We start from the raw sequence: 19371 nt of genomic DNA, 5'->3' as shown, positions 1-19371 counted from the left end.
AATATATAATATAGCTACCATCGTAGCCACTGATGTGATGTCATTAAAGGGGGATGTCACCCATTTTTTGAATTCACATGTTATTCTGTGCCGCAGGATAGTTCAGTCAATATTTGACTAAAAGCACTAAAATCTGGGAGTGCTTCTTAGAGAACTAATGGGTCTTTGACTTTGCAAGGCCATATAATATTTGTGAGCTCTTATACCTAAATGAGGTTTGAATTTAGGTTCAGACCCATTACCAATAGCAATACTATGGATAATGGTAATTTAACATGCATACATATTTAAATTCTTAAAACGTGTGACATTCCCCTTGAATTAATTGCGCCAGTTTTTGAACTGTATTCCCTTGCAGTAATTCCTCACCAGTCAATCATGTATTGATGTTTGTCATTAATAACATGTCAGTGGTCGCTAACCAAGTTGCCCTCCCTGGGATTAATAAAGTTCAATCAATCGATCAATGTCTGAGGAAAACCATTTCCATGTTGTTCAATAGTAGGAAAGTCTATCTAATGGTATGATCGACACCATTGATTTTATCACAGATGAGTAAAGGCACAAGTTTCATTGAAATGCAAATGCAGTTTTATATTAAAAGATAGCAAAGGGATAATTCACTATATCACACAACAAAGCTTGTTAGTACTGCAATGGAAATACATATACAGTCTTTTCATATTTACACATTAAGTGACAACCAAACAAGAAAATCATAAATACCTCTTTTTGTTAACTTTACAAACAGCTATACGCCACCAATATCTCATAACATAAAAGAGCACTATTAAATAACTGGCATCTTCCCTATCATTTACAAGGCAAAACTCAGTGGTTAAAATAATCCAGCAAAAAAATTAAAAAAAATAATAAGTTCTTCTCCAGTGAGTAAAATGAACGCATGTCAAAACAATCATGAAATCCCTTTGTACAAAAGACTCTCTATACAACAAAATCAACACAATATATTTTCAACACAAATGTTTGCTTTCGCCGGCATGGTAAAATCTGTACAGTTTAGCAACCCTAGCAGAGTGAGAGGGACTGTGTGTTTAATGATTAATGAATACATCGTCTGTGATCCTCTATAGACCTATCATCAACCCCACCATGAGACCCAGGTTATGTAGCTGCCAAGACCCTCTTTCATTGGCCTCAGTGCTTCGTCTAGCAGCAAATCAGCAAGTTGCTGAACTTGTAGAAGATACTTCAAAATGAATGGATTTGAAAAGTCTAAGTGATATCTGTCAATATAGTGTATACCCTTTGTACCATCATTTCACGACAGATAGAAGGGTACTCTTTAATGTTAAAGCAATGTGTATATATTTAATTGTATTAAAATAATGTTTCAATAGGTTTTCAGTGATATAGGTCTAAACTATAACCCTCTATGCTTGATGGGTTTCCGATATGCACTGTATTCTTAAGTAACTCAGTCTGTAGCCCATATTACACAGAGGGAAACATAGATAGATGTACTTTAATCAAGAGTGTTAAAGAATGTCAAGAACATTTTACAACCTCCCAAGAAATATAAATAAAACTGAAAAGAGAAACAAACAAACAAATGTTTGGCACTTATACTTCATCGAGGCTTCCTCTGCTATCCCCGAGGATCAGAAAAGGTTGAACTGCAACTTTACAAAAAAAAATTAAAAAATCTCCTTTCAGGTTTCTTTTCATTTAGGATAAACGGACTTCAGCAAATCACCACAATAGCGTAACGGCAAAGACCTTGGCTGACTTTGAGAGTTGGAGGCCGCGAAAAATAAGATGTCAGGAAAAACGAATAGTACCAGCACCGAGATCTCCCATACCGTGGGAATGGTTCGTCAAGTCAGTCAGTCAGCTGGAACAACCATCCCCATCAGATATATCCCGTCGCCATGTAGTGTCCTGGAGATGAAGAGGGAAGCATGGAGACTTTGCGAGTCCCCACCCTTTGGCACTGTCATAAATAGAGCATTTGAATAAGCAGGTCATACTGTACATAGTTCTACACAACACTCTCACCATTCTCTAAAATCAACAAACCCACTCGGAAGTACAAAAAGTTCATAAATAGAGTTCATAAAGACATGGCAACATGATGAGTGGCATTAGAGAGAGAGAGAGAGAGCATGTTTTGTTACATAGTCCAAGAGTATATTGTTTTTAGCTTTGTCAAAAAGTTCACAAACATTTGAATGTTTTACATTAAGAAGCGTCCCTCGCTTTGAGAGCATCCTTAACGGGAGGGGGGGGGGGGGGGGGGGGAAGCTCCAGGTATGCCCGTGTCTCTCTCATTAATTCTTTCTCAAAGTCCTTTGATTTCTGATTCCAGCATGCTCATTAATGGTCTCTTAGTATTCTTTGCCTTATGGCTGTAGCACTGAGAGGGTATTGTGGTGTGTGTGTGTGTGTGTGTGTGTGTGTGTGTGTGCGTGCGCATGTAGGACGGAGTCCCAGTTTCAGAGGTCTGTGTGTACAGTATTTGTTCGAGCATTATCAGGAATATACTTCATCTATGAAATGTCTAGTGGCTTGTGTGTGTATTGTACATAGCTTCAGGATGCAATCGTTTGCATAATGTAGGTACCTACCTATGTATTAATCTGCACTTCTATATCTCTGCATGAACACTTTGTACCTTTATAAATATACTGTAGGCGTCTATGTTTGTATGTGTGTATCTGTGTTATTTTATGCCGGTTTGACAATGCAGGAATGGGGGGGGGGGGGGGGGGGGGGGGGCTTCCCTCACACTTGGCTCTCGGTGGAGGGCTTGCGTACGGACGCCCAGCCGGTGTCGGGCAGGCTGTGCTGGGCACGACGCTGCTGCGGGGTCAGGGTGGAGGGGGTCAGGGTGGTTATGGAGGAACATTCAGACGCCTCCTCCTGGAGGAGCTGCTCCGTCTCCCCGTCGTCCAGAGACGCGCTGCTGGCCTGCAGGGACACGGTGTCCGTGCGGATGCAGGTGTGCAGGCCGCCTCGGGACGGCTTGATCTGCTTCAAGTCGTCCCAGTACAGCTCGTCGTTGGACAGAAGACACACGCCCTCCACGATGCGGATCTTCTCCTTGGTGTAGCCTCCGTCCCCTCCCCCCTAAGGGAACGGGACACAAGTCGAGAGCTGTGAGCCACGGAGAGGCCTGGAGTAGCAGCGGGTTATTGATCAACCCTTCCACACGACAGAAGGTTAACCCTTTACTATCACACAACCGACGGTCGCCGTGGGGTATGTCTGGGAGTGTTGCATTTATTTTGCATTTATTTAAAAATATTTGGACTTTATGGTGTTCTTGTTTTGTTCTTGACTTATTGTGATGTTTCTTCTTGACTCGTTTAAAGAAGACGTGTCCAGCCCATGGGGACATTAACGTGTGTTACAAATAAATGTGATTTGTCGTGTGGCAGTGAAAGGGTTAACAGGCTGTTGTGTGGCAGTGAAAGGGTTAACCGTTTGGTAGTGCGGCAGTGAAAGGGTTAAGTGGCGACCGACTCCCAAAACGCTCCGGAACACGGTGCCATTTTCAAACACAAACACATGCTCCAAACAGCAGGTCGATTCCATTTAGTAAACGTCAGTGAGTTAGGTTTACCAACTTGAAGGGGTCGTGGACCTCTCTTTACTGTGGATGGGATCACGCTGCACTCCTCTTTGACATTATAGGAGTTACCGTGTGCAATGAGTCAGCTGTCAAAAGTACCACCACACCACCCAGTGAGTACAGTGTGAGTCAGCCGACATGCCATATTTCACATTTGAAATCAAACGGAAGAATGGCAGGTCCCAGAGAACAGGTGTTGTGCAGTGAAGGACAGAGCAGCACAGAGAAAGAGGTACAAACAGACCAGGGAGAGGAACAACGGAGAATAGAGAAAGGACATAACACAAGACAAGGAGACAAAACGGAATTGGAAAAGGGCATGATTCCACCATGCAGTGCGACTACCTCTCCGCAGGGCAAGTGGGTCAAAAGATAAAGGGAGAGAGGGTGTTGTAAGGATGAGAACGCTGCAGTGGGGGGAGAGGGGGAGGAGGAGGAGAGAGGAAGAGTTTTAACTGCTGGGGTTGGTTACTGCCGCTCGTGTCTCATGTGGCACAGGAAGAGACAAACTGGAACGGTATTTGCGTCTGTGGTCACAGCAGTACATAGAGTCTATGGGCATACATCAGAAACATGACGGATTCACCTCAAATCCACCCCTCTATCCAAAAGGTCTGAGGGCGTGGTGTTCACCTCCAGGCTGACGACTAGACATTTACCTCTTTCTTATATCGAAGCTGGTTGTAGATGGGAGGCTTCTGAGAAGCCTCGATCTTGACCTCTTGTGTGGACGTCCTGTATGAGGGGTTACTGTAGGTCAGGTTGCTCACCCCAGGGTCGGCAAACTTGGACTTTTTATGTCTGATGGCAGAAAAACAGACGGACATTTTTAAAAAACTCTACGTAATGCACATCAAACGTAAGTCCTTTTTACCTTCACACAAGAATAGGGAGAAAGAAACCAGAGGAAGGAGACACATTTTAAAGGGAGATGGTTTTTAGAAGCTTCGACTGACAAGCTGAACTTACCTGTAAATAATGAAAGCAGCAATGAGAATCAGAATCGCCAGGATGGTCAGAACTCCACCAATTACGTAGCTGATGTGAAGCCCCTCCCCTGAGATAGACGACACAGGTGTAAGTAGGTCTTTGTGCACGGTGTGGCAATACGATACAATGACTTGCCTTTGAAATACACAAAATCCATAAATGTGATGGATGAGGAGGGGAGGCAGGATGTGGTTACTGACCATGAGGAGCAGTCACCACGTTGCTCTGTAAGCAGCCCTCCACATCCAGGCTCTTGTCTGTGCAGCTACAGCATGAAATCAAAACACACAACATTGAAAGAAGGAAAACATACCACATTTGGATGATTCATTTCCCCTCAGGGTTCAAAAGAAAATATACATAATCATCATCACCTCCCGTCACTATATATATATATTAGTGCTGTCAAACGATTAAAATATTTAACTCGATTAATCGCATGATTGTCCATAGTTAACTCGCGATTAATCGCAAATTAATCGCATTTTTTTTTTTTTTTTTTTTTTACCTTAAACAGATCTTTTTCAAGTTCCAAGTTTTAATGCTCTTATCAACATGCGAGTCAACAAATGCTTGCTTTGTGCAGCCATTTAACACAAAAGGATGACCCTCATGCATTGCAAATTTGCATCAAATTCAAAACAGAGTGATGCACAAAATAACTTAAAAGAAAATAATAATTTAAAACAATGAATAAAGTGTGCATGAAATAATAGGGGAAAGAAAACGTTAGGAACTTGTTACATTCACACACACAAGGGCTGATTAATCACACACCCCCCTCTCTCCCTCACACACACACTCTCTCAGCTCTTTTTCTCTTTTGCCCCTTCCTCATCTCTCTCACCCCCCTCTCTCTCTCTATATCACACACACACACACACACACACACACACACACACACACACACACACACACACACACACACACACACACACACACACACACACACACACACACACACACACACACACACACACACACACACACACACACACACACACACACACACACACACACACACACACACACACACACACACACAAACATAGTATCAATGAGAGCATCAATAATACACCTGAGTGAAGTCTAGTAAATTTTTTTTATTTTTTTAGTTAATCTCGAGTTAAAAAAATTAGTGACATTAATAGAATCGGGAGTTAACGCGATATTAACGCGATATATTTGACAGCCTTAATATATATATATATATATATGGTAGTACAGATAGCTGCAATGTCAGTGACTTTTACCTGTCCGATTACTCCATTGACTTCCATGGTAAAATCGGACACGAAAAAAAGTCACTGCAGTTGCAGTTCACTTTATAGTAGGGGTGTAAAGGTACACGTATCCGTACCGAACCGTTTCAGTGTGTACCGTACCGTACCGAATGGCTGTGTAGCAAATGAATACAACGGTATGTTAATCACTAACAACCGCCCACCGGGGGCTGTTTTTCCCCCCGCAATCTAATATAATTATTATTATTTAAAGAAAATTACATGTCGATTATTCATTTCAATATAGAATATTCGTTGACAGCCCTACAAGTACAATTAGTTACTGCACACTACATCACCCCTGAGTGGAACATGGAAAGCCAAACTTTCCCCCACTGTACCGAAAACCCGTACCGAACCTCGACTTCAAAACCGAGGTACGTACCGAACCGTGGTTTTTGTGTACCGTTACACCCCTACTTTATAGACACAGGGGTTGCTGGTTTATACTTAAATGTGTTATACTGAGGAAATGCTTGCAAACCGTACATCATGTCAAAAGTTATGAGTTTCATCTGCCAGTTACGCATGCAGCTGGGCAACTTAGATAGCACAAGGCCTGTGAAACCCATTATGTTTGATATGATATGATATGTTGAATAATTTCCTCAGTATAACATAAGACGACAATATGTTAATAGGATCTGATTAAAAAAAAAAAAAAAAGGACACAACTGTGTTTGCATCATTAACTTCATTATTATTATTTCTTAATCTGTCTTTATGTTTCAACACTCTGTATGATGCTATCCAGTTTAATTGGTAGTTTTCATCTACTCATGTATTATTTTATGTTTTTATGTTTCCCCCATGCCCCCTCCACTTCCCCAAGCATAGCTGTCTATTTCTGAGGCATTACAGGCATGGTGGTAATTGAGAATGTGTAATACAAGGTAATACAATGTCTGTATTGTCTTAATGTGCTGAAAAAAACCCCAATAAGTATAAAAAGGGGGACCCGTCCTTTAAGGCAACCAATGATAGCAAAGGATTTGCAACCAGATATTAAACATGATGACTTTATTTTAAGTTTATGTAAATTAATCCAATGACATTTGCTCCCCTAAAATGAGGGGACTATTTATAAAAAGGGCTACAATTCCTACATGGTTCACCCGATATGGATGTAAACACCCAAAAATGAAAGCTGAAAGTCTTTAACCTCATAGTCATTGTTTCATTTCAAATTCAATGTGCCGAAGCACAGAGACAAAACAACAACACAAACGTTTCACTGGACTCAGACACTGTATAAAAAAAAAAACATTCCAAGACCCATTCAAAACTAAACACACATACTTGACAAGTGAAGGTCCACTCTGCGGGGTGTCAGTGGGGGCGTTGGGGATTCGGTTAGGTACTGATGCGCTGGTGGTCCCGTCTGGTGAGGTGGGGATGTAACCTGAAACTGAAGAACCAAATAGAAATTCACGTTAATCACTCCTTTAAAAAAATGCATATCATGCATCGTGCAAACTTTACTCAAGTACACAGAGTCATGTACACTCCACACACACACATGAGTGTACTGGGCACACTCACTTGTGGAGCAGGGTCTGCCATCTGGCTCGTCGGGACACGCACACACAAAGCTGTTGGTCTTAGCAAAGCAGAGGTGAGTACAGCCTCCGTTGTTTACTCCACAGAGGTTGGTGCCTGAGCAGAGGGTGAGAGGGGCTCCTTTACTGTTTCAACACAATACAAAGTACCTGAGGAGTCACAATACACAATATGTACAACAGTCCAACATGTCTGACGTTATTACTCCTCAATGTTGACCCTGCTTGCCTGACAATATTATTACTCATCAATGTTGACCCTGCTTGCCTGACAATATTATTACTCATCAATGTTGACCCTGCTTGCCTGACATTATTACTCCTCAATGTTGACCCTGCTTGCCTGACAATATTATTACTCATCAATGTTGACCCTGCTTGCCTGACATTATTACTCATCAATGTTGACCCTGCTTGCCTGACAATATTAATCATCAATGTTGACCCTGCATGCCTGACAATATTACTCCTCAATGTTGACCCTGCATGCCTGACAATATTAATCATCAATGTTGACCCTGCATGCCTGACAATATTACTCATCAATGTTGACCCTGCATGCCTGACAATATTACTCCTCAATGTTGACCCTGCATGCCTGACAATATTAATCATCAATGTTGACCCTGCTTGCCTGACAATATTAATCATCAATGTTGACCCTGCTTGCCTGACAATATTAATCATCAATGTTGACCCTGCTTGCCTGACAATATTAATCATCAATGTTGACCCTGCTTGCCTGACAATATTAATCATCAATGTTGACCCTGCATGCCTGACAATATTACTCCTCAATGTTAACCCTGCATGCCTGACAATATTACTCCTCAATGTTGACCCTGCTTGCCTGACAATATTAATCATCAATGTTGACCCTGCTTGCCTGATGTTATTACTCATCAATGTTGACCCTGCTTGCCTGACATTATTACTCATCAATGTTGACACTGCTTGCCTGACGTTATTACTCATCAATGTTGACCCTGCTTGCCTGACATTATTACTCATCAATGTTGACCCTGCTTGCCTGACAATATTAATCATCAATGTTGACCCTGCATGCCTGACAATATTAATCATCAATGTTGACCCTGCATGCCTGACAATATTACTCCTCAATGTTGACCCTGCATGCCTGACAATATTAATCATCAATGTTGACCCTTGCCGACCACAGTTCCAGTGACTTCTTAACCAAACAGGGCTTGACATTAAAAGGTGTTGCGCCTCTCTCCCGGAAATGATAAGAAACATGTCTGGGATGATGCTAAACAAACATAGGGTAAGACCTGGGATGATAGACTGAATTCATTCAATGACATTTGGGGGATTTTCGGATGGTTCTTCTTCAGCTGTCGGTGAATGAAACTGTAGTTCTGAGACAGTTGTATAAAGAAAAGAAAAAGGAAGAAAAGGTCCTTGTCCGCCCTGTTACCAACCAAACACTATTGTCTTCATGAGCTCACGAAGGTGGCAATAGACTTGGCCGAAGTGTGATATTGACCGGAATCAAAGCGGTCTCAACCCTGGAAAATGTCTCCATACCGGTCTGCCTGTGAGGAGACACCACTATGATGTCCATGAGGCCCTCCACGTTGGGCAACACTGTCTCCTTGCTGCGGCCGGTGTGTTTGTCCACCCGCTGGATGGACTTGGTCTGCCAGTCCGTCCAATAGATCCAGCGGTCTTGCTGCGAGAGTCGGGAGAAATGGGTTAGAAGGGAGGACACCGGCTTCAACTGGGGAGACGAGGGAGAAAAAGAGAGGAGAGAGAAGATCCACAGACAAGGAGCAGGGGAAAGGGAGGAAGAGAAGGGAGGGGGGAGGGAGGAAGAAAGGGAGGAAGAAAAATGAGGGTCAGAGATGAAGGGAAAGTAGAAGGAATGGTTAAGTTGAATGGCTCAGTATGAGTGAGGAGGAGGGAGGGAAAGAGAGCGAGTGGGCGGGTCACATATATAGTGAGTGAGTGAGTGGATGAGTGGAGAGTAGAGCAGGTGAGTGGAGGAGGTAGCCAGGAGGAGGGGTCAGGTGAGTGATTGACAGCCGGGGTGGGGGGGTACCTGTGTGAGGGCGAAGGGGTGGGACACCGGGCTGACAAGGATCTGGCGGAGTTTTCCGTTCAGGTCCGAGCTCTCGATCCTGTCCAGGTGAGCATCCACCCAGAATATCCTGGAGGAATACAGGAGGTTCAAACACACAGTAACACCCACATCCACCCACTCCTGGCAGGAAAAACTCAAGAGGACTGTATAGGTAATCACTTGGCTTTTTTCCAGTATACCACATTTAGAAATCTGGTTTAGTATAAGCAAACTATTCTCCAATATCTATGGATGTTGTATTTCTTCTGTAATTGATTGAGTAATACTACATTAGGAAACATTTGTATTAAGGAAGGAAAGCCAAAGCTGCATTACAAAGGAGATGTGGAAAGAAGAACGTGGTGCTCAACATGTGTATTTTTTTATTTTTTTTTATTGATCTTTTCCCCCCTCCTTTTTCCTCCGATTTTCTCCCATCCCAATGTTAGTCGTTATGCCAATTCCCAATCCCCTTCCTGGTCACTGCGCACTTACCCCCCACAGTCGGTATGGGAGAGTGGAGGCTATCACGTGCTTCCTCCGACACACGTCTAGCCAATCAACCGCTTCTTTTCACCTGGCAGCGCGGACTCTCACTGAGAGGGTGTAACGTGTGGAAGGATCACACTACCCCCTTAGATCCTATCCGCGCTTAGCAGGCGCCCCGACCGAACTGTAGGAGTCGCTGTTTACAACGACCCGGACCCACCCCGCCAGCTTCTCCCACCCTCTAATACTGCCAATTGTATTAGTGTGAACGGCCAGCCAAGCTGGTGACAACCCCGGAGCTGTGAGCTGGATTCGAACAGGCGAATCCAGCGTTCAACATGTGTATTCTAAAGTCTGAACGTAGTACATTGAAATAAGTCATATTCTGAATAAATGTGAAAATGTATGAAGCATAATGAACCCTTTCACTACCACACTACAGAAGGTTAACCCTTGCACTACCACACTACAGACGGTTAACCCTTTCACTACCACACTACATACGGTTAACCCTTTCACTACCACACTACAGAGGGTTAACGGTAGTGAAAGGGTTAACATTATGTAGTGTGGTAGTGAAAGGGTTAACCCTTTGGTAGTGTGGTAGTGAAAGGGTTAAAGAGCAATGAAACACATGCTCCCTTTGTTGCCAGTGATGATATTTTCACCCTAGGGCAGCAGAATTATGTTCTCATTACCCTTCAACAAGCAGGAGATGCAGCTAAATTCACCATGTTAGTTCTGGGAGTATATATAACGGTCATAGGCATTGTAATGGCCACTGGAACTCTCCCATAGTAAACTCATCTCTTCAGAACTCTCTAACCTGCGTGTGTCGTAGTCCAGAGTGAGTCCGTTGGGCCAGCCCAGGTCGGTGTTGATTAGAACCTTGCGGTCGGAGCCGTCCAGGTGGGACCGCTCGATCTTAGCGATGTGACCCCAGTCCGTCCAGAACAGGTACCTACAGAGACAAGGTCAACCCGGTGAGGAAGTAGTCACAAACATAAAATGTGCCTTGAAAAAACACCCACACTGGTTCTCAAACTGTGTGGCACTCCCCCAAGAGGAACCTGAAGGAACTGCAGGGGATTGTAAAAGCCAATAAAAAAACACTAAAACTTTTTTTTTATGTGACCTCCTCAGCGTGATTTCACACTTGCTCTGTTTCAGCCCTCCAAGTGATGCAAACAAATATAGATCCTATTATTAAACTACAGAAAAGAGCTATTAGAATAATAAATAAAGCTAGTTACCTTGACAAATCCATTATTCATAAAGTCCTGCACATTACAATTTGTAGATATGGTTTACATAAAAACCTTGGAGATCATTTTTCATGCTAAGAGTAAGAACCTACCAGCTTGTATTCAATGTCTCTTTCAACCAAGAGAAGGAAAGTATAATTTAAGAGGGTTGTGTATTCTTAAAACATATAAAAAGGTAAGAACTAATGTAAAAGATCGATGTGTTTCAATTTTGGGAGTTAAATTGTGGAATAGTCTTAGTGACGGGTTGAAGTTGTGTACCTCTCAGGGGAGATTGAAAAAGGCCCTGAAGGATAAAATAATTCAGGAGTACAGTTTTGAGTAAAACATCAAACATTTATTGCTCTTTTTTTTCTCTCTTAAAGAAAAATAATTATATCTTGCAGCATATTTTAAGTTTTTCTTTCTTATATTAAAGTATATTTAGTTTTTAAGAATTGTAAAGGATAGGCACAAATAAGCATGTGCTTCAGCCTATTCCTTTTTTCGGTCATTGAGTTTGGATTTTGTGTGTGAGCTTACTTTGAATATGTACATTTGTGATTTTTTCTTTTTTTTCTTTTCCTTTTGAAAGTCCACACATGTGTGTTTTTGATTTATCTGTAAACAAAGACCGAAAATAAAACTATTCATCATCAACTAGCAACTAGTCAGCATCTTTTCTGTATATGTGAATATTTTAAATAAAATGTGATTCCTCTAAATCCAACCAAACTCCTACCTCCAGGAGATGGTCTTAGTTTGGTTCGCTTTCCAGTCTGGAAAGTCCAGTGTATTTGTGCATTGTGAATGATAAGGGCCCTTAATTAGGTTATACTGTTCACTCTAGATTCTAGAAGGCATTTTGATTAAATTAAAGTACAAATCAAGTGCCATTAGCGGGGAATATCTCACACTATAATTATTGGATGAAACACATTGAGTGCTAAATAGCGCCTTTACTGCAAAAACACTGATTTTCAAAACACCACTCCGGATAATAATAATAATGAGCACAGCATCTGTACACTGTAGAATTAGGTTATCTTTGATTCCAGCTGTAACCCTCCCCCTCAGCCCACCACACCCCCCCCCCATCCCCTCTCACCCTTTGCTGGGGAACACAGCAATGGCTCTGGGCTCGTCCAAGCTGTTGTTGACCAGAACCTTGCGGCTGGTACCATCCAGCCGGGCCACCTCGATGGTGTTGCGTCCCGTGTCGGTCCAGTACATGTTCCTGGACACCCAGTCCACAGCCAACCCGTCCGTGGTCTTCAGGCCCTGGCTGATGACCGTCTCCATGCCAGTACCGTCCAGGTTGGCACGCCTAGGAAACATGGCAGAGAAGGAGACAAGTTGTACATAATAAGTATTCTGTAAACTGTATTCAACACCGTACTGTTGAGGGGTTGTGTGTGTAATCTAGGCGAGCGCTATCGGAGTCTCATGGCCAGTACAGAGAGACTCAGAAGGAGCTTCTATCCCCAGGTCATCAGGATGCTCAATGACACTATGTAACAACCCATCATCTACACACTCACTTTAAACAAACACTCACCTTACCACTCACTTTAGACACTTTAACACACTTTATATTTATCTATTATTAATTAAAGAGATTTGCACCACATTCATAACTCATTTGCACCCTGCCCTATGTTTTGTACCTCTGCATTGTACCTCACTGTGACTCATTTTACTCTGTATTGTATATGTATATTGACTTTACTTACTTTTTACTTACTTCTTAATTACTTTCTTTACTCACTTTCTGTTTACTGTATGTAGCACACTCGGGGGCTCATACAGAAACAAGCATTTCATCATAAAGTATTCTGTATTTTGTTGTGACAAATAATAAACAAAACGAGTGTCTATGTGTTTGTATGCATGTCCCATTGTCCCAAGCACGTATGTACCGTAATTTTCGGACTATAAGCCGCGCCTTTCCCCCCCATTTTTCGACCCTGCGGCTTATATAACGGTGCGGCTATTATGTGACTCGACGTGACCAAACCCGAAAATGTAAAAATCGAAATATTGCTTTTTTGACTGCATTGAAATGTTATTTATCTGTTCCCTTATTTGCTAAACTTAATACAACTTGTAAATGAGTTAATTCTTGTTATTTGTCCGACAGTATTGTGTCCCAATGCTAATTACATATCACTGCTGGCGGGACAAAACCTCATAACTCCATTTTTAAATATATATTTTTTTATATAAATCAACTCCATAGATCAGCCTCCATGTGTGTGTGGGTTTTACAAAGTTTAAACAATGGGAAAGCATTCAACCGATCATCTGTATAAATCTCCTAACTCTATTCACCCTCAAATCTGTGTTCGTTTTTTTCATCTGCTGAAAAGTTGGGTTTTTGGAGTTATGAGGTTTTGTCCCGCCAGCAGCGATATGGTAATTAAACATTAAAACACCTGCGGCTTATAGTCCAGTGCGGCTTATATATGTACACATCATTCAATTTAGCTGCTGCGGCTTATACTCCGGTGCGGCTTATAGTGCGAAAATTACGGTATGTGTACCTAATTACGTCCAAAGTAACATCAGTATAGTAGAGTTTGGCATCCACGCTGTCGTAGTCCAGTGAGATCACGTTGTGCAGCTCTGGGACGGGGACGTGCACGTCCGTGTGGTCGCTGGTGTCCAGGGAGATCCTCCGCACGCTGACCCGATTGGAGAAGAGCAGGTAGGTCTCCGGAGAGTTGTCACAGGACCTGGCGTCGCCCTTGAGCAGGATGCCGGTGGGACAGGCACAGGACGTCCCGTTGGGGCGGGGCAGGCACAGGTGGGTGCATCCGCCGTTCTGCCGACCGCACTTGTTAAAACCTGGAGGAGGACAGGGAAGAGAGAAGGAGGAGAGTCAAACACGGGTCAAGCTGGAAATCCACTTCAAAAATCAGTCATCCATCACACCGTCAGTCAGCAGCAGGACTCACCCAGTGGCTTGTCCCTGTCCACCGCCTGTATGTCCATCAGGCCTGGCAGGTTGCCGCGCACCGTGATGGTGTTGGAGCCTGTGGTCTTGTCCGCCCGCTGGATGCTGCGGCTCTGCCAGTCGGTCCAGTAGATGTGTGGTCCCAGCAGGGTGAGGCCGTAGGGGTGCTGCACCGGGGACACCAGGGTGTGGCGGTTCAGCCCGTTCAGGTCCGCCGCCTCGATGCGCTACAGGACCAGAGAGAAGTGACATTGATTGATTGTTTGAAAACTTTATTAACAGATTGCAGAATGGGTACAATACAGTACAGCTCAATACAAACAACTGCTAAGAGGATGAAGACCAGAAAAAGACTTTCGTCTTGTTTACATCAGGGTCCTCCATTTCCAATTCATCAAGACATTTATGACATACAAGACATACAAATATACAGTACTGTGTAAGAAAGAGAGAACATCATAAAAAAAATGTATCCAAAGGGGAAGAAACTGTACATTATAGGGGGTTGGGTGGGGGGGGATTTTGACATTTACAGGGGCCAGTTTCTAATTGCAGCCACCCGTAGGTGCTCTTTGAGAGCGCTTTTGAAGGAGGGTAGTGATTCACATTCCTTTACAACTGTGGGTAGGGCGTTCCACATTATTGTGGCATAATTGCGAAACGTGTTTAGTCCCTTGTTTGAGCAGAATCTGGGTTGCACGTGGTTTGTGGAACATATGGTTGTAGAATGACATATTCTGGATATAAACTAATATCTGTGAAAGGTCACCGTCGGGGGTCATTGCTAACCTCTGTGTGAGCGTCAGCCCACAGTAACTGCGAGCCGGCTTTGTCAATAGCCAGGCCGTTGGGCCAGCCCAGGTTGTTACTGATCAGAACCGCGCGGTCCGAGCCATCCATTGCGGAGCGCTCCAGCTTGGCATGCTCTCCCCAGTCTGTCCAGTACATATGGCTGCAGGAGAGACCAAGGGAAAGGAAGAGGTTAGATGGTGTAAAGATGTTGTAGCAAGGGGCCGATGGAAACGTGGAAAAGGAAGCCTGAGACACTAAACGTATCACAAATGTGGAGTCTCACCCCATCTCGTGGTAGAGGGCGATGGCCCGTGGACTGTCCAGACTCTGCCAGATCAAAACCTTCCTCATGGAACCGTCCAGATTGGCCACCTCAATACGGTTGGTGCCAGTGTCAGTCCAGTAGATCTTCCTGCCCACCGCATCTACAGCCAGACCGTCTGTTGTCATCAGACCTAGAGAGAGAGAGAGAGAGATATGTGATGGGATTGAGTTATGACCAGCTTGACTGGGAAGGGTAAACCCGTCTAGTCTATTAAGGTTGTCCTCACCAGTGGCGATGATATCTTCGTGAGCTGTTCCATTAATGTTGGCTCGGCTGACTTTCTTGAGGGTGCTGTCAGACCAATACACCTTGCCTACAGGGGGCGCCATATACACATCAGTGTTAGTGTACACATCCACAATAAACCTGAAATGAAGCAAGCGTCTGCTCCACAGTCTGCTCGTAGCTGTTTAGCGCGAGGCATTTGAATGAGACCTTCGCCTTGGTCCTCTTGAGGCCGTTTGTATATCCCAACTGCCCTCACAGACTGGGATAGGAGATGCCAAATGTGTTGCTTGGCTGCAGGTGTCGTGTTCTTGTTCAGTTGGGCAAGATGTGTTTGGACCTCATCCGTCAAGACCTCCAAGTCGCGATCCAGATGCCAAATGTGTTTATTTAGTTTATTTCGTCATTGCATTTGTTTGTCATCCACAAATAAATTATTTTTAGCAGACCTGTCCATAGTGCAGAATCTTTATACCGAATTTAGGCACTGTGCCAGTGAAGATATTTGATAATTAACAAATATTTTGAGTGAGCAAGTTGTATTTAATCTTTAGTTAGGATAATAGAACCTGCATTATCATATACTCCAGAATACACTTTTCATTGGCCGTGTTTCCAGCTCCACATGGACCCGACGTAACGTTATAAATTAAAAGTTTATTCTTAATCTGGAGCATATGAGTGTGCAGTGGTACAATTGTTTTCGCTTGGTGGTACAGTTGGAACGTCAATTATTATAATAATAATCTTTATTATAGCACCTTTCATACAAGGATTGCAGTTCAAAGTGCTTTATATAATGAATACATAATAAAACAAGCAGCAAGAGCAATAACACAAATAAAAGTTGCAGCATGATTCAAAATCAATCAATCAATAACGCTGACAACATTGGGAAAGCCGACAATGTTAAATAACAATATTTAAATAATAAATACGATTGCATGGGATCTCTGGATGGCTGGCTCAATATCATCCTTGATTTCATCCAGTAGGCTTGAGCTGGCAACCTGTGTCTCCGGATGATTGCACCAGACACAATGCTGATGGAACGCAGTTACCACCTCATTTCACCCGTTGCGCCTCCTCTGTGGATAGCAAACTGTGTTCCAGCGCTATTTGCACCGGCTTTGCGTCGGAAAAAGCCGCGCAAACCCTTTGTGGATGTTACATCCACAAGTGTCATAGTGCGTTAATAAATACAGAAACATCAGACAATCAGAACAATTAAGAGCACATTTTAAAAAGAAAAGAAAAAAAAGAAACGGGTCATAATTTAAAAACAATTACATATTGTAGTGATCCGATTGGTCATTACGGTTTTAAACCGAACCATAGATTAGACACAGATAAAACCATTAAAACAATTATATAGGTCTAAGATCACTTGGACCTTAAAGCCAAGAGTGTTACCGGTAATATTAAATGAACAGTCTATTCTTATTTCTGACCTGATATTAAGTCAAGGTGTAAAGTGTCAACATTTTAGTTAGCTAAACTAATTACTCTAGGAGGCCAGAGGTTGTGTTTTTTAGGTGCCAGAAAGGGAGATAACCAAAGGAGAGGGTGATAACAAATGGTCATATTATGCCAAAGAAAGAGAGGATCTTGGTCTCTTTGGTATTCAGCTCGCACCGAGATAATCGGAGAGCATCCTATTTGTAACCATTTAGCTGTTTATGCCAATAAACCTGTGCTCTAAAGAGAATACTGGGAGCCTGTGTGTCGTATATTATCGCAAGGGGAGATTTCATTAGAGTGACTTTACGTCAACATCCAACAACACAACGCAGAGTCCTATCCTGAAGGAAGACATGATAAGTAACATTCATTAAAAGTCAACTAAATCTAACAAAACACTGGCTAGTGGCTACACACACACACCTTCTTTAGGGTCCACTCCGATGGCGATGGTGTTCTTCATGGAGCCGTTGACAGCCAGGACCACATCAGCAAAGTAGGGGATGTCCAGAGAGACCATTCTGATGTCTGTCCTCCGTGCAAAGACCAGGAAGCTGCTCATCCCTGCACATTGCACACATAAAGCACATATAAGAACGCCTGTGTCTATGTATAAAGAGCAATGGCCCTCCAGCCTATGAGTCTCTAAATACAGATTCATCCCTATACAGGAGAACACATATATGAGAATGGACATGGAACTGTGAGTGAAAACAGGTAGCTTATAGTGAACACATTAGGGGAATTAGGCTCGACAGTCCATACTTTTTTTTGATTTGACAGTAAACTAAGTAGTTTCAGCCACTAGATGTCACTAGAGCACCATCAGAACAATGTGATGTTTACAGTATTATAGCAAACTGTCAACCTAGGCATTGCAGATCAAATATGACACAAGATCTAATACAATCATATCAAACCTACCACAAAAAAGTTGTCATATTTTAAGTTCAACCTTAGGTAGAAAAAAATGAAAGTTGACAAGCGAACAAACCGCCATTTTATTTTTGAAAACGGGAGCAGACTGCCCACTAGCGGCCTGTTTATCCAATCAGGTGCATTCCTATACGAAAACACAGACAGGGAGTGAGAGGTCTCTGCAGAGAAACACAATTTTAGTGAGTCTTAAGTGATGATTGAGAGGGATCATTCTTTTCTAGGATAATTCTACTCATTATATCTTTAACTGCCACACGACAGAAGGTTAACCGTTTACTATCACACAACCGACGGGTTAACCTTCTGTCGTGTGGCAGTGAAAGGGTTAACCGGCTGCGGTGTGGCAGTGAAAGGGTTAACCGTTTTGGTAGTGCGGCAGTGAAAGGGTTAAACATGAATCTCTGGTCATAGTAAAAATAACCCGTTTACCTTACAAGCCGTTTAAAAGGGGGAGGTTTGAGATTTCTTAAAAGCATAATCTATTGATCGCTAATGAAGCCTCTTAGGAGGACACTGCGTTTATGTAATGTAATGTTTCGGAGAAACTAGCACCATCCCCCCCCTGTTTGCATTCCTCGTGTAAGTTAATGGAGAACGTATCTCCATTAGCCGGGGGAAGATGAAGAGGAGGAATAGGAAGAAAGGGTTTGGTTAGCGACCAATAGAAGGAATCTAAAAGTCACAGACGCTCCCTTTAAACGCTGGTGCCCTACCGTGTGTGCAGGTCTTTCCATCCAACTGCAGGTTGATGCCAGTGGGACAGGCGCAGCTAGAAGCTTTAGGGGGCGGCGCCAGGAGACACAGGTGACTGCAGCCTCCATTATTCACAGCGCATGGGTTATACACTACAAATGGAGACACAGAAGAGTTTGTTGACACACTGTCCTGATTTAAACACCATAAGAGTCAAATCTGTCCCCCTCTTATAATTTAGATAGTGTTCAGGAAAACAAACAGACAGACATTCAGGCAGACAGTGTAGACATTCCAATGCACTATACATCTCTCAGATCAGTGAGTCTTCAGCTCTTGGTATGAGCCCCAGGTGCCGTCTGCTGCCCTCTGAGCCAGTGATCTGGGATCAGTTTACCTGGCCCCTAATCCTCTCTCAGTGGCAGGAAAAGACAATGGATGAGGCGATGGGAGAATTCTTTCTACTGTCACGAGAGACTACACAGGACCAATAGCTCACGTGCATCCATTCTGAGTCCCTGACTACCATGCACACACTCACCTGTCTCACGGTGTAGGTGAAACATGTGTATATCCATGAGGTTCTCCAGGTTTTCGGCCAGCGTGTGTCGTCCCAGGCCGGTGAGTTTGTCGGCACTCTGGATGCTCTTGGACTGCCAGTCTGTCCAGTACAGCTTGTCTTCATGTAGGGTCAGGCCAAAGGGATGGGGCAACTGGGTGCCTATCAATATCTGGAC

At 43.2% G+C, this 19371-nt stretch overlaps 1 protein-coding gene across 2 annotated transcripts in view; it reads right to left on the bottom strand.

Moving 5' to 3' along the window:
• Positions 1-574: 574 nt before the first annotated feature.
• The window catches only part of lrp4 (low density lipoprotein receptor-related protein 4), a 184358-nt gene continuing 165561 nt past the window's right edge, over positions 575-19371 (bottom strand). Inside the window, exons 21-38 of one of the 2 annotated variants that reach the window (XM_084337758.1) lie at positions 19176-19365; positions 18655-18786; positions 17426-17566; positions 15543-15629; positions 15275-15446; positions 14989-15151; positions 14201-14426; positions 13787-14090; positions 12352-12570; positions 10826-10960; positions 9490-9598; positions 8976-9168; positions 7411-7524; positions 7168-7276; positions 4786-4850; positions 4565-4652; positions 4255-4396; positions 575-3090 (exon numbers count right to left, since the gene is read on the bottom strand). In XM_084337758.1, the coding sequence (XP_084193884.1) occupies positions 2746-3090; positions 4255-4396; positions 4565-4652; positions 4786-4850; positions 7168-7276; positions 7411-7524; positions 8976-9168; positions 9490-9598; positions 10826-10960; positions 12352-12570; positions 13787-14090; positions 14201-14426; positions 14989-15151; positions 15275-15446; positions 15543-15629; positions 17426-17566; positions 18655-18786; positions 19176-19365 (2934 nt within the window). In that variant the 3' untranslated portion in view covers positions 575-2745. The remainder of the gene's footprint in view (positions 3091-4254; positions 4397-4564; positions 4653-4785; positions 4851-7167; positions 7277-7410; positions 7525-8975; positions 9169-9489; positions 9599-10825; positions 10961-12351; positions 12571-13786; positions 14091-14200; positions 14427-14988; positions 15152-15274; positions 15447-15542; positions 15630-17425; positions 17567-18654; positions 18787-19175; positions 19366-19371) is intronic. The other variant, XM_084337759.1, reaches the window with a different exon arrangement.

This window comes from Notolepis coatsorum, assembly GCF_963971535.1.
Source record: "Notolepis coatsorum genome assembly, chromosome: 20".
Lineage (NCBI taxonomy): Eukaryota > Metazoa > Chordata > Actinopteri > Aulopiformes > Paralepididae > Notolepis > Notolepis coatsorum.
This window is presented reverse-complemented; position numbering and strand designations above follow the sequence as displayed.